At 40.0% G+C, this 16,386-nt stretch overlaps 1 protein-coding gene across 2 annotated transcripts in view; it reads left to right on the top strand.

Annotated features, from left to right (window-relative positions):
* The first annotated feature begins 5,235 nt into the window (after positions 1-5,235).
* The window catches only part of LOC139454159 (sodium-dependent dopamine transporter-like), an 85,892-nt gene continuing 74,741 nt past the window's right edge, over positions 5,236-16,386 (top strand). The window contains exon 1 of one of the 2 annotated variants that reach the window (XM_071235698.1): positions 5,236-5,298. Coding sequence is in view for 1 of the 2 variants with exons in the window: in XM_071235695.1 (XP_071091796.1) it covers positions 14,115-14,501 (387 nt within the window). In the remaining variant the exon portion in view is untranslated. Of the gene's footprint in view, positions 5,299-12,766; positions 14,502-16,386 lie in introns of those variants that run through there. The other variant, XM_071235695.1, reaches the window with a different exon arrangement.

Here is a 16,386-nt window from a genome sequence, read left to right as displayed (position 1 = left end):
ACTGTGGTCGGTCACAGGGAAATGATTACTGTGGTCGGGGCACAGTGAAAGGATTACTGTGTTTTGGGCACATGGAAATGATTACTGTGGTTGGGGCACAGGGAAATGATTACAGTGGTCGGGACACAGGGAAATGATTACTGTGGTCGGGTACAGGGAAATGATTACTGTGGTCGGGTACAGGGAAATGATTACTGTGGTCGGGACACAGGGAAATGATTACAGTGGTCGGGACACAGGGAAATGATTACTGTGGTCGGGGCACAGGGAAATGATTACTGTGGTTGGGGAACAGAGAAATGATAACTGTGTTGGGGCACAGGGAAGTGATTACTGTGGTCGGGGCACATGGAAATGATTACAGTGGTCGGGGCACAGGGAAATGATTACTGTGTTTGGGGCACAGTGAAATTATTACTGTGGCCGGGACACAGGGAAATGATTACTGTGGTCGGGGCACAGGGAAATAATAAATGTGGTCGGGGCACATGGAAATGATTACTGTGATCGGGGCACATGGAAATAATTACTGTGGTTGGGGCACAGGGAAATGATTAGTGTTGTCGGGGCACATGGAAATGATTACTGTGGTCGGGGCACAGGGAAATGATTACTGTGGTCGGGGCAAAGGGAAATGATTAGTGTTGTCGGGGCACAGGGAAATGATTACTGTGGTCGGGGCACATGGAAAAGATTTCTGTGGTTGGGGCACAGGGAAATGATTACTGTGGTTAAAGCAGAGAGATATAATTACTGTGATTGGGGCACAGGGAAATGATTACTGTGGTTGGCGCACAGGGAAATGATTACTGTGGTTAAAGCAGAGACATATAATTACTGTGGTCGGGGCACAGGGAAATGATTACTGCGGTCGGGGCACAGGGGAATGATTACTGTGATTGGCGCACAGGGAAATGATTACTGTGGTCGGGGCACACGGAAATGATTATCGTGGTTGGGGCACATGGAAATGATTACTTTGGTTAAGGCAGAGAGATATAATTACTGTGGTCGGGGCACAGGAGAATGATTACAGGTGATAGTGATAGGTACAGAGACATGTACACTGGTTTGAGACCGGGAAGTTAGGTACACAAAAACGCATGACCTTTTTTCTTTGTATCGCCAAAACACCCGGGGAACCTCCGCAGAAACACCGCGGGAATTTTAGCAAATTTCTGCGTAGAGCTACCCGGGACGATGTAGAATGTGTTATTTCTGCGAAGATACGCAAACACTGCGCATGACTATGCAGCTGTTCCATCGATATCCGTGAATATTGGCGAAATTGAAACATCTTTGACGTCATTCTATTGTTTGAGCGCTCAATTATTTTGGGGGAATGGAGAGTTGATTGTGTTCTTCCCGCTGTTGCACGTGCTCCGTCACGAGCTGATCTTTACACTGCATGTTTTATGGCTCTTCAGAATGTTTTGTCAAAGTGTAAGAGTGAGTAGAGATGTGTTTTAAGTAGGGGAATGTCCCTGTAACTCACCCTGCGGGGCCTCGACTCCATTATTTTTAAGGAATGTAGAGTTACTCGGACATTCCCCTCTACTTAATTGCCCCCTTTAAGACACTATTTGATTTAATGGTCCCAGGCGTCGTCACAAGGGTTGTATAGAATGAGGGACAAGTAAAACATACAAAGGTAAATTCACTTGTTAATAATAAAATCTGTTCAACATACACATTCATATAAAGTGATACATTAAATATATGGGGGAGAATTAATTTGTGGAACAGTAAAATCGTAAAACTGCGTAAGATAAGAGTTACAGTCAAATAAAGTTATAGCCCTCATCGTTTGAACGAGGTCTATAATTAATTATTTTCGCTATTCATATTTTATTTATATATTCATAATACCACACCATACCTCCATGTATCTTATAACTGAAATTTTATAAAGAATTCAATTAGTAGTCCCGTAGATGGAACATTTACATATCGCTATGATATCACCCGAAAAGATCCGGTTTAGAATGTCTTCAGCAACCCATGCTTCTCGTAAGAGGCAACTGTACTGGTCGTAAGAGGCAACTGTGCTTGTCGTAAGAGGCTCGCTCACAGTTCGTACATATAATGAATAAGATTGTACATTAAGAAATGATTGTCAGTTTTTTTCAGCCATTATGTTTGCATTATTTGCATTGTCCAAGAGATGTCCTCGTGTCCCAGTTGCGTAGATCTTGATGTAAATCACTGGATTGTCTGGTCCAGACTCGATTACTAGGATTTACAGACCGCCGTCATATAGTTGGAACATTGCTGACTGCGGCGTTAAACAACAAACATTAACCCATTATTCGCCAATAACCCGTAACTTCATTCCTTTGAACAAATATGACCACCTCTGTGGTCGTCCGCCCGTAGAGCGAAAGGTTCGGCGTTCGATCCCCGGCCGCGTCATACCAAAAGACGTTTAAAGATGGTACTTGTTGTTACCCTGTCTGGCACTCGGCATTAAGGGCCTAAAACAAGGTATTCATGTTAAACTGCGGCATGGTTTTTCAGTGGGCTAGCACTACAAAATCTGCATTAGTCCGGACTAGTACAAGCAGCCACACACACACATGCATGCACGTCGCTATAATCTTAAACGCGACGTTAAACCCCATCTCACCTTCAACAAATGATCCAGTAATAATAAACGATGAAGTGAAGGATTTTCAGTTACAGCCAGTGTCGCCGAAATGATTTTCGCTTTGTTTGTAAAGCCCCTATCTCACATTCACGAATCTGAACACGAATGAACACGATTTAACGTTTTTACTTAAATCGCGTTAGAACGTATGAAGGTCGCGCACTCATTCGTGTTCATTCGTGTTAAGTCGTGGCCAGTCGCGCGCGGTCGTATGGACGTCGCAGCTCGGCTTAAATCGTGTTATAAATTTTTGCATTGCAAAAATTTATAACACGATTTAAACCGAGCTGAAAAGTCGTGTTCAGTCGTATGAAGGTCGTATGACAGTCGTGTTCAATCGTATGAAGATCGTGTTCAGTCGTATGAAGATCGTGTTCAGTCGCGTTCAGTCGTGTTGGGGAGCGTGAGGAGAAACTCATACAACCTTCATACGTTTTAACACGATTCAACACGACTTTTATACGCCTTTCATACGACTCCTATACCCCTGAACAACGAAATCCGTAAGTTTGTCATACGACCGGAAGAGTCCATCACGTGACTGAGTGAGAACGTGGGAAACCCCCTGAAAGTGAAAGCTCATTCTACAGCCATGCAAAATCTCAGGCTGCCGAAACGGAAGCTCAACAGCCATGGTCGAACCCAGAATCTCTTCCCGTTCCTCACTCTGCGACGCCTACGCTGCCTCCTACCCCTCACCATCAAAGCAATAGCTACCAGAAGTACTTCCTCCTCCTCCAAAGCTGCTTCTTGCGGGTCTTGTTCGTTGTTGAACATGGTGAAGACTGACACAGGAATGCTTTTGCAATGTAGCTTATATACTACATGACTCACGTGACCAAAATAAACAAAAATATGTCGTATGGAGATCGCGTTTATCTTTGTAGTCGTATGGACATCGTAATGATTCGTGTTCCGTCGTATGAAGGTCCTATGAGGGTCGTTTTTGGTCGTATGAGGGTCGTGTTTGGTTAAGAAATTTGCATAAACCACAAGGTCGAGCAGGAATCAACACGATTTTTCAACTTTTCTTAAATCGTGTTCGCAATTTCTTAAATCGTGTATGTGAGATAGGGGCTTTTTAACAGGTTGGTAAAATATTATTAAAAGACATTTCTTATAAATCCATCAATTGAAAGTGTCTTCGGAAAATAATTCCATGTTCCAATGCTAGTGAAAGGGAGCTAGCTGATTGATGGGAGATGTGGCGTTCATCAGGTGTCCTGTCAGCTGAAACCGTAGATAAACAGTTGCACTGATTATAGCATTGGTTCTTTGTTCAGGCAGGATTATGCAGGATATGTTAGGTGATTATTTTCTCTCAATGAGTTGTGTCTGAGAGGTTCTGAGCCTAACTATGAAGGGCCCAGTGGTTAACGCGTTCGGACTTCACCCAATATGGGTACAATGTGTGAAGCCAGTTTCTGGTGACCCCCGCCGTGATATTACTTGAATATTGCAAAAAGCGGCGTAAAACCATTCTCATGTTAGTATAAGCAGCCTCGAAAAAATCCTATTTAATCTTACTTCGTATGATTAATAATTTTCATCCCAAAGTTTATATATATCTTCATAATCTATTGTTTTTAAATCTATTATTATTTGTATTTAGCCAAAATATTTTTGATTTAATATACAAGTATAGATTTTAGAAATGTACATTTGAAATTCTACTATCATGAGTATGTACCCTTTTCATAAGCAAACTGTGGCTTTTATTGTAAACATATCTTTGGGAAAATCAACAAATCAATAAATAGCATTACTTGCTAGACATGTACAGTCGCTCCAATATGTAGGGCAGTGATTTTTATCATCTCTACTTTGAAAGAATCCTTAACAATTTTGTCACGAACGTCAGTGTGAGAAAGATCTTGGCGTTGACTGTTGTCTATGTTTCGCTAAGGTCTCTACCACAAGAGTCTTCGTCAACTTTGCCACCACAACGATCGTGTCCGTCCGCGTTGTTTTATATGTATGTCGAACACCGGAACTCGAAAAACACGTCACTAAATAACCTCTTTAATTGTAAAACACGTTTTGAGGAAGTAGGACTTTGTGAAAAACGATTTTGAGAATTCTAGACACGACGATTCCGTTCAACTTTAAACAAACTCCTGTCATATTTAGAGTTAGCAAATCAATACCATTTTAAACTAATTTATGCACATCACTGTGTGAGGGATCAAACGTGACTTGGAGGGAAGAAAGCGAGTGTCCGATTTAGCACAATTACACGAGATAAGAAAAATGTTTAAGTATTAGGTTTAAATTATCAGTAACTCGATCCCCAACTATGTCTATGCTTGCTTGTATTTCGGTCATCGGTGTATCTTCTGAGAAGCGGCAACGTTTGTGTTACGTCCCTCGCATCAGGATTTCTAACCTAAGAAATTACATCTCTGTGGGAAGTAAGAATAAAAAATAAACAACTGTTCCGTGGCTTTTAAGAATTGGGTTATTTCGCTGTGGGTAATGGAAATTTGAGAATGGCTAGTACAGCCTGCTGGGCAGTCTGGTGAGATCCGCTCTTTGCTCTGCATGTTCACCGCGGTAAAGATGGTCGGTCCATCGGTTCTGAAGTTGCCCGACACCTTTGGTTTGCCGTGCTGATTCCAAACAGACGTTCTAATGGCGCTAATCTGCAATGCGTGAGTGTAATTTCATTTTTGATTTTAATTTATTTGCCTGTCATATTTTTCTCGAAGAGAACATAGTGTTTTTCGTTCCTTGCAAATCGAATGATATTGTTTTGTGAAAGATAGAATATTTGTTTAATGTTACTAATAGGTTATGCAAGACGGTCAAATAAATCTTGTAATCCTTCTTTTGAACACATCCATATACATTTAGGAAGGTGAATGATAGTACATTCGAACGTTAAGGTTTAGTTTTTCGTTTACGATTTCTTTGCGTTTATGGTCTACAAAGTCCACGTTCTCCCACCTGTTTAATTACCACTTGGTACAGCAACTTAATTAAATTTTTATACCTGTCACAACCACTTACTCACTCATTCACTGCTTCACACCCGAGACAACCACCTGTTACATATCCAGCAAGCCTACACTTGAACTAATCACTCTCTGGATGAAGTACATGTGCTGCTGTAATTGATGGTGGATGAACTCAGGAATGCAGTAATACCGTAGGCTGTTTGTCGCCCACTTTAAGCAATACAAAACTATTTTACCTCACTGCCTGCATGAATAGTGTTGTTCATCTGCCAATTCTTCCAATCCGCTCCAGGGCTTCATGGGAATGTTTCCCTCACTTTGTTAAAAAAACAAATATGACAAATACATGTCAAAATGTTTCACCATTGTTCCTTTAGTATGTTGTATGAGACACAGATGCTTGGTTCCTGTATTGCCAGGACGAACACATCACGTCGCCTTGTTTTGCGTTTTCAAACATTAGTGGGTTTTTGGATTTTGTTTAAATAGGACCTTTTGCTAACAATACGAACTTGTCTTGAATGGATCCTGAAATAATGTCTGTTTCTGTGATCTATGAGGTAATGCCCATATACCATACCTACTGTCATATCAGTACAGGTTGTTGGGTTTTTGATGTCATTATCATTATTAATCTATTATGAATTCAGTTGTAGCAGGATCACAAGGGGTACACGGAGGTTTATGTGTTCGCGTTAGGTGTTATACCACGAGTCGGAGTGAGTGGCATCCAACCTAACGAGGGACACATACAACCCCGAGTGATCCTGCTACGACAGATTTATCTTACCGACATCTTCTAATATGACATTGTAAAAGAATTCAAACAAATTCAAACTTGATAGAAAACAGCAATTCGATTGAGCTGAGGTTAGCTTGCTATGTCAAGCGACTTCCATTGACTCGGAAAAAAGCGTGCGGCTTTTTACTTTGAAGGAGTGTGTAAGGGATTTATTCTACCTTTCAGAAATCCACGTGCAGCCTGATTTGCTCGTGGCGAGGTATAAGAGATGTAAGGTTTAGAGATGTCTCCCCTGAGAAATGTAGTCTCCTCCAAGGCGGGTTACACAGTAGTTTATCACGATCACGTGGCCCAATCAGATCTCATCATTCAGACATAATATAATAGGTATAATAATGGCCATTGTATACGAATTTATACTGAAATATGATTCAACAGAACACCGAAAGGGTTCAGAGCTGACTGATGGTTGACTCTGTCATTTTTTAAGTTATGACGTCGCCTGATTGGGGGTTATTGGACTGCATTACTGTTTTGCTGATCATTTATCAGCTGCATTGACATATTTAAGAACAAAGAATGGATCGAACCATAATAATCGATTTAAAGATATATCTACTTTTTTCACAGATGTTGATTTAATTCTTGATGAATAAGATCTACTAAAATATGTGTATCTTTATCATACTTAGTCCGAAATATGTGATCTTTATCACCCCTAGTCCGAAATATGTGCTCTTTATCACCCCTAGTCCGAAATATGTGATCTTTATCACCCCTAGTCCGAAATATGTAATCTTTATCACCCCTAGTCCGAAATATGTAATCTTTATCACCCTTAGTCCGAAATATGTGATCTTTATCACCCCTAATCCGAAATATGTAATCTTTATCACCCCTAGTCCGAAATATGTAATCTTTATCACCCCTAGTCCGAAATATGTAATCTTTATCACCCCTAATCCGAAATATGTGTATCTTTATCATACTTAGTCCGAAATATGTGATCTTTATCACCCCTAGTCCGAAATATGTGATTTTTATCATCCCTAGTCCGAAATATGTGATCTTTATTACCCCTAGTCCGAAATATGTAATCTTTATCATCCCTAAACAGAAATATGTAATCTTTATCACCCCTAGTCCGAAATATGTAATCTTTATCATCCCTAAACAGAAATATGTGAATTATTATTATATTAAGTCCGAAATTTGCAACTGTTTTCTCTTAAACAAAAGGATATAATTACACTGTACATGATTGTATAATAAAGATCTCAACAACAATATTTATCAAATATTACTAACAACTATAATAATGATAATATTAACCAAAAGTAATGACAATAATAATAATCACAGTTATAATCGCAAACAATGATGATAACTGACATTTGCAGTTTGCCAAATCCACGCCACAAATGCACAATCATAACGCTACAGGGTATACAGGAATTTCTGCTCTACAACTCACCACATTGTGTCCACCTGAATTCTCCACTCCAAACACTTGAAGTAGGTTTTCAATCCGTCAAACGGTATAGTTGTGTAAGACAAAATATCTATGCATGGTGTCACTTTGGAATGTACATATCTTGATCTACTTATATTGAAAAGAGTCACTTGCGCTGAAAAAATACCAGCTTTTGGCACTACTGATCAACGCTGTACGAAAAAAACGAAGTGAATCCGTCTGGATTTCAAATATCCTCTGTAATGATAAGATGGAGAACGCGCGTCTACGAGCGTAGACAGATATGAATAATTTTATTGTGGAATCAATTATAAATAGAGCTTTTGTTTGGAAATAGCCTCAAAATAAAGAAAGTGTTTACATGTTTTCACGAGGTGGTTCCAGCATCCTGCCAAGTATCGCCTGGATGAGGATGGTGTGTCGGTGTTAGATGTGGTTTATCGGGGTATAATGCCTTCAAGCTAATTAGATCTTTCACTGACACGTGTATAAAACACACCCTGCTATCCATAGATGTGTATCGCCTGCGGGTAATTTGTGAGGTGTTTATTCGCAGAAAAAGTGATGACAACTTAATTAATCCCCCGACAAATAAAATTGTAATAAAAGTGAGGTATCCTTTCTCGTAAATTTGGGGTTGTCTCTCAAAATGTATTTGTGTTTTTACTGTTGTGGTTAAACTCAGATGCAGGTTTCAATCTACACGGAGCTTAGGTATTCACTGTTCACCACACTGCTGATGGTGCTGAGCTCGTCGAGGACAAATCAATGTAAGAGATGCTTCTGATGTGTTATGAACCTTGTGGCTTTACGCCGCCTTTAACAACACTTTCAGGGCGTGGCAGCGTGATCTGGGAAGAAAGCCTAAGACTAACAGAGATCACGTCACCACTTTGTTGAAATCATATTTGTTTGTTGTTTAACGCCACACTCAGAAATATTCAATCTTTATGACGGCGGTCTGTAAATAAATGAGTCTGGTCCAGATAATCCAGTGATTGACATCATGACATGACATCCCTCCCCTTACTGTTCCACCTGAAGTAGAAATTAAGGAGAGACCGCCTCATCTGTTTCATATTAAATCTATGCATACAGATTCAGAGTGACAAAACACTCTCCACAAGACTGTATGACACGAGGAATGACTTAAACTTTCCAATAGTAAACTTTCCCTTTATGACGAGCAATATTCCTGCAGCTCCAGCCTTTGGTGTCTAGATTTCACAACTTGTGAGATACAACCGAGCATGCTTTTTCTACGACGATTTCAAAGTACTACACACACCTCTTCCTCAGCATTTTTTTCATCCAGATTATATCATCCAAGGTCTCAGTAAAGACATTTCCAAATTTGACTGAACTGAACTTTTGTTTAAACTCATGCCGCTATTAGCTGCTACAGAGGTAGAGAAGTATTTCAACAACATATAACATTTGAATATAGAAAAGATACAAAAAGCATCTTTGTCGGGCAAGCATGCTTATTTATACAGATTCACTAATAACAACTTGTGTATCAGAAAGGATAATTTAGATGATTTCCTGGAAAGTAATTTTGGCCCAAAACTTATCATTCTCATTTTGACGATGTTTGATAGATGGAGTCTTCCAAGTTCCCCATGTACCCTGAAATTTGGAGTACAATTTCTTCATGATAAAAGATATTTCAGAAATGGACACCTTCAAGAGTTGAGATGTTTTCAAATCCCCATACTTCGCATCCGTAAAGAAGAACTGGTATAACCATACTGTCAATCAGTAACAAAAAAGATGTCCCGTGTTCCCGTGAACAACTGACTTACTTTTGCATGTGATACACTCACATTTCTCGCGAACACCTGGTATCATCACTATTTGATAGTGATTCATAAACACATGCTCATGATATAGTTGGAATCGTGAGATCTATTCTTTTTGGACCGAGATTTCTTATGAATACAGAAAGAGGTTTGTCGCTTTTATTTATTGTAATATAGAAGTCGTATATCCATAGAACTATCTCTCTTGTTTCTTGTTTTGTTACAGTAACATATAGTAGTAAAGCATAATAGTAATTTATTCAATTGTTTATAGTACCAAAAGTGTCACGTAGTATTCCTTGAAACAACACAACCAAATTCTGAGAAAGTAACAATTTGTCATCGCAAGGGCGTTAACTGACTATGTAAGTCCAGTTTCCATCCTTGCCGAACTAGGCTGGAATTCTAACGAGTCTACGCATAGTCCAATCAAAATCGCCATCAAACTAGACATCCGGTTCATAAAGAACATAGATTTCAACGTGCAGATTTCAGTCGACTGAAGGATTTGCAAAGCATGTGTACCGTCAACTGGTATCGACAATATCCACAGATATTGTTTTCATGATTTTAATCAAGGTGCTCAATTTTTTTTATGTATTTCGCGAGGTAAGGCCCGTTTTATTTTGATAAAGATTTTGACTATCGATCAGATCGTCTTGACTGGGCGCCGCCATGTTGTGTGAAGCAATTGCAAGTGATATGAGAGGTGGAATCTGATTAGTCAATGGAAAGGACATAGAAGGGATATAACTCGTAAGAACCACTGGTGGCGCCACGACCGAGCCTGGAAATTCCATCCAAGTTCGGCGAGGCTAGAAAGTGGACTTTTATAGTCCTCGGGAAGATGCACTTTGTAGTTTATATATAGAACGCCGTACGCAGAGTCACTTTAAACGAGGCACTTCTGGACTGAATGGAGACGTTTACTTATTTATCAATGCTTTTCAAAACTGGGTTTCAAAGGAGAAGCAAAATATAAGGAATGAAGAAAATCTTTACAAATCATTATGACGTGAAGTGAAATGGGATTCATCGTCGCGTTCAGGATTATTGCACTTATATAGCGACGTGCATGCACGTGTGCGTGTATGTGTGTGTGTGTGGCTGCTTCTTCTAGTCCCGACTGATGCCGATTTTATTGTGCTAGCACACTGAGATACCATGCGGCAGTTTAACATGATATTTATCATAACTTACAGCCGGGCGCCAGGCAGGGTAACAACAAAAACTATCTTTGAACATCTTTTGGTATGACGCGGCTTTTGATCGAACCCCCGACCACCCACTCTGCGGGTGACGCTCTACAACGAGACCACGGATGTGGTCCCAATCCTTATGAGGTTATCAGATGTGTTCACATCAATGAGGCCTTGTTCGTTTCACAATGGCGCAATTAAAGGCTATCAGTTGTCATTTTTGGACTCTTCAGAAATATACTCTTTCTAATATGTGAACATGAGCATGTATTTGACATAGGTTAATGTTCTTTGGAGATGAAGATTACAGTGTCAAAATATTCCTCTTTGGTCAACAATTTAATTATACGTTTTCTTGAAATAGGCCTTATATACTTAGCCCAAGTCCAAACCCACAAGTGTAAGAAGGATAAAAGGCCAGATTTCAGCCATTTGAATGTCTCATAATATACCAATGTATTTTTCAGTTTTAGAGGGTTTTTTCAACTTTAAAACTTGACAGAGCCAGTGGGCAGGACCTGAGCCTACCTCGTCCTTTCTCTAAAAAAATATCACAGAATTTTATCTTTCCTGATGCTATGGTAACGACCATGGGAAGCTGTGATGTACGTTTCCTGCTGTATCTTGTAACGGCATAAAATGCATTCATTGATGTAGAGGTAAGGGATGCTGCACTGGGTGACCCTGAGCTCGTTATGTCATAAAGGAAGTTTCGGAGTGGCACTACCGCCCTTTGTTGTGTCGGTATGCTGCTCCACGGTAAACTTGTAATGACAAAACCAGTCGCTGAAGTTTAAACCTACGAGTCGTGCAGCTGTCCTTGTGCATATCAATGTTGTGTGACCTGCCAAGCGGACGCTAACAAGCCTACTCTCTGACATCCAGACAAATGAGTTGATTTGTTTATGAGGTTATTTAGTGCAACATATTTATTCGATGAGCTAAATAATAAAAAAAACAACTGTTAATGTCAGTAGCAGGGTGTCTTTTCCCAGAAATTGTTTTTATCCTTACTAGCATATCAACTTCGAAAATCATATACAAGAATGAACTCTTCAGAGCCCGAGATGAATCCATGACCATATTTCTGCCTATGAATTAAACAAAACAGAAATAACCCATTCAAAGAAACCTGCAGGATTGTTTTCTAACCTAAAAGAAAGTATACGCCCATACTTGACGGTGTCTAAACATGAAACAAACAAGAAATGGTTATTCGATGGTGATGTATTTGATACGGGTATCATAGTTGAGTTTGGGACTTTAAATTGGAAGTGTTTTGGGGACTGCTTCAGGCTAATAACGTTTGTAAACGCGTGTATTGTTTTGATCAAATCCAATTTTCAAGCTATACTTTCTTTTACCCGGCAGTTAATAATAATGACATGACTTCTTTTGAATCGGATGAACATCGCCTGACACACATGGGATACATTAACCCGATTAACCTAGTTTTAGTTTGGGTTTAGTCATATCATGGCGCGTCAGCTTTAAGTAGGAGGAAAGTCCAAGTGATCAAGGTCCTTGACCTTACCGTTTTGGTGAAACCCACGAGCACATATATGGTGCTAAACCTAGAATCTATCAAAGAGGAATTGAAATTCGAACCCACGACCATCTGGTGAACATGACTTATGTTCACATACGAAATCTGATTCATCGATAATTAAACATCTAGTTTATTGTAGTAGCATAACGTTACCTTTCTGAGTGAAACTGAGTTTTACTGATACGTCACTCGAGTACTGAATAAAACAGCCCAGGGTGGAGTTCATGGACACACGGAGGTTCGAAGAACGTAACGCCAATTTATCTCTAAAGTTTAGGTGAGATGGGTTGTCAAAGATTTCCTGTAACGAGGTTGGCTTATCTTACAAACAAGTTTTTCAAACTTTCGTCGGGGCAATCTTGAAATTCCTCCAAGCCGTAGAGGAATGGTTAGATATCTAAGGCAGGTAGAGGCACCCTCTCGCTTCATTCTTGATATGTGTTACGTTCGGCGAGGCGACACCAGCAATTGGAGGAGTTATGTAATACCGTGGTGAGATGTTTGGAGACATGTTGTCGTCAGACCCATTAATGAGAACACCAATGACTATTCCTCCTAAAGTGTGGAGTATACATTCAAGGATCAACTGAGGATTGTACTGAAGGACAGTTGTTAAAGTCGATGGGACAAAGAAAACAATCAACAATTCTATGCCAAAGGAATGATTCCAATACTTGTCCAGGTTCAAAGCAGTCAGTAACTGACAAACGGATTGGTTGGTGTGATCATGTTTTACTTCTGTGCATTAAGTCTTGCAACTTCGAACGTGTTGTATGTGTACCCGAGTCGCTTAGCGGTGAAATATCAACATAAAGGATACAGCCTTCTCGGGGGAACTGTTCTTATCAAGTGACTCTATTCTCTTCTGTGATGTATTGTTGGCACAGATTTTGAGGTGAATGTCTTCTATATTATTTATCATGGGGTTTAATAGAACATATGTTGAACAATGTGAAGAGACAACCCTCAGTGTAAAACATTAAAGCACTCCGGCCGAGTCATGATCACGTAATTTGATTGAGAAGCCAACAGAAGTCCATATTGCTCCATCATTATTGATGGAGATAATCAAATTAGATACACTGTTTATATTTGTAACTGGTCCTAGTCTTAAAGCTGTGTTGGAAAAGAGAAAAGGGAAATCGTATAGAGACTCCGTGTGTTGTCAAAGATGACTCTTGGATGAAAGTGAAGACAACCCGTGGATGAAAGTGAAGACAACCCGTGGATGAAAGTGAAAACGTCCCGTGGATAAAAGTGAAGACAACCCGTGGATAAAAGTGAAAACAAAATGTGGATAAAAGTGAAGACGACCCGTGGATGAAAGTGAAGACGACCCGTGGATAAAAGTGAAGACAACCCGTGGATAAAAGTGAAAACAAAACGTGGATGAAAGTGAAGACAACCCGTGGATTAAAGTGAAGACAGCCCGTGGATAAAAGTGGATAGATATTGGCATACGCAATATACTATGACCAACGAGGATTGTGGGTAAAATGCCTTCCCCGGAAATATAAGCGCTTTGTTACAAAGAACACGGACACATTGTAGTTATTAATTCCATGAATACTGCATGTGTATCTGCACTTTGGAGTATTAACAACGTGTACGCCCGCGGGTTTCCCCTCATTGCGTTATCTGCTGCATAGCGTGTATCTGCATTGGGAACGTATAAGGATGGACTGAACTGAAACAATAGATGTCATTATACAGGTTGTCTTGAAAACCGTTAAAGTGAGAGTTGATGTATCTTTGCCTCAGGCAGAAACTTGCTTCGAGGAATTACCCTGAAATTGCCTTAGCGTTAGGTTGGCATTATCTCAGATTGTGCCTTGAAATATATACGTTCGGATACCTGTGCTGGAACTATAGTGATATTTTTGAAGATACCTCAAGTTATAATTCAAAGAATACGTCAGAAAACTTTGTGGACTTTGACAACTTCATCCATCCAATTTTGCTGGCATATTATTGCCCGATGATGGCTGTAGAGAAAGGCGGGAGGAGGGAGAGCGTGAGACGGGTGTCCGGCTGGTCAGCGTCCATTGTCTTCATGGCCATGGAGGTGAAGATCATGCTGGACCTGGCCGAGATGCTGTCGCTCCGGGACTCCCTCCAGAAACCCCAAAAGGTAAGGAGAGCTGGTCCTCGGCTGTGGAAGATACACTCATTTACATCTTCCAGTTACATGTTTTGTCGGAATGAATGTCAGTAGCTGTGATGGTACTACACTATTTTAGTTCAAGCGCTTTGAACTTAATCTTGGATAAATCAAGCAGAGAAAAATATTTCATGCATCTCTTGAATTTGGATAACATTCCTATGGCTAATTAAGATGATGGCTATGGTGATGATTTGACTCTCAGAAATACTGAAAGACTTCCAGTATACATTTTGTGGGTATGGGCTTGTACTAGGGGATCGGTTTCAGCGTTATTCAAACAGAACTCGACTACAATGTCGTGAACTGGAACAGGAACGATATGTAAGCTCAATGTGACAGAAGGTGAAGGTCACTGAGGGAGGGAAAGTCATGTGACTGAGGTTAAGCTCCATCTTGTTTGTATGTACAAATTGTTTATCGTTAATACGATGGGGGTCTGACTGACATTGCGAGCGACACTCATCAAATGAAAGTCATGTTATTAAATTCATTACCTAACTTTTGATGAGCTGAAATGAGCATAACCGTCTAAATAATATTGATGACTGGGCTGTGTAATATGGGGGAAAATGCTTGACTGTCAGGATTGTGTGAAGGAATTAGCAAATAACAGATGGCCAAAACAGGTACAGGATGGCCGATACGGGTTATTAAATGATTAAAGAAGACATTGATACAAAGGGTGTTTTTTTTAAATATCGTATTAATTGAAGATGTCCTTTATAGCGCATATGCTAATTCTTTGATCATGCGGTCGCACTCAGGTAAACCCCCCACACTCCGCGGTCCCACCCAGAGACTCGTATTTGTGTACACACACCATCTCGCATACACCTGCACCCTCGTCAGATATACCCACTGCCCTGCGTATCTTAAATTCGCCGATATGGCTTGAACACAGAGATTCAATGCACGTTAAGAATGGTTGAGCCATCGCAGACTTTATTTGTTAGAGCTATCTTAGGCAGGCTTTTCTAAGGTGGCGATCTGTATCCCCAGACGTATTGAAAAACTGACAGTGAATGATGAACTGGGGATGTAATACGGTAACCGCAGCAAGGTACGCATCCTGAACCTATTCACCGCCATAGCTTCATTTTGAGCCGATTCGAATGACACGACGCTAAAAATAGTCCAATCAAATGACTCACATGAGTGATAGAGATGATTTCGTCACTTCCGGAACGAAGTTACAGTGTCGAATGGGCGCAGGGTATTCATTATATACTTCAGCGTGAAAATCTGATTTTTCTGAAGTTGGTAAACGTGATATTTTCATTGTAGTGAACATAACACTTGATATTTCACTGCAGTGCACATAACATTTGATATTTCACTGCAGTGCACATAACACTTGATATTTCACTGCAGTGAACATAACACTTGATATTTCACTCAGTGAACATAACATTTTGACGGAACTATTGTCATACAAGAGTTACTTCCCCTTTAATTGTCTCCCTTCATCGTAAGTGTCAAGACCGTACACAATTGTTGACGTCCTTTTTACGTTAGTTCCACATTGACAAGGCAAAATAATGACAGATGGTCATTTATGGAGTTAATATCACTTTTAGCCGTTTATTCTTTTCTCGAAAATGTTTCGTCATAAACTTTAAATCTCTCATTTAACTCGTCAATCGAGACTGCCATTTTTGTTACTTGTCCAGCGTGTTTCTTTCGCTTCTCTCAGCGGTCTCCAAGTATTCAAGAATATTTTTTGGTAAAATTGATTTTGTATATAATCATATCGAAATGTATGATAAAGTATTGTCGTGACCCTTGATATTTTTGGATACTTTTGGTTAGATTCTTTAAGATTTTGCAATCACGAAACAACGCAAGTCGCAAA

Source organism: Haliotis cracherodii, unplaced genomic scaffold (assembly GCF_022045235.1).
Source record: "Haliotis cracherodii isolate W230 unplaced genomic scaffold, xgHalCrac1.p SCAF_10, whole genome shotgun sequence".
Lineage (NCBI taxonomy): Eukaryota > Metazoa > Mollusca > Gastropoda > Lepetellida > Haliotidae > Haliotis > Haliotis cracherodii.
This window is presented reverse-complemented; position numbering and strand designations above follow the sequence as displayed.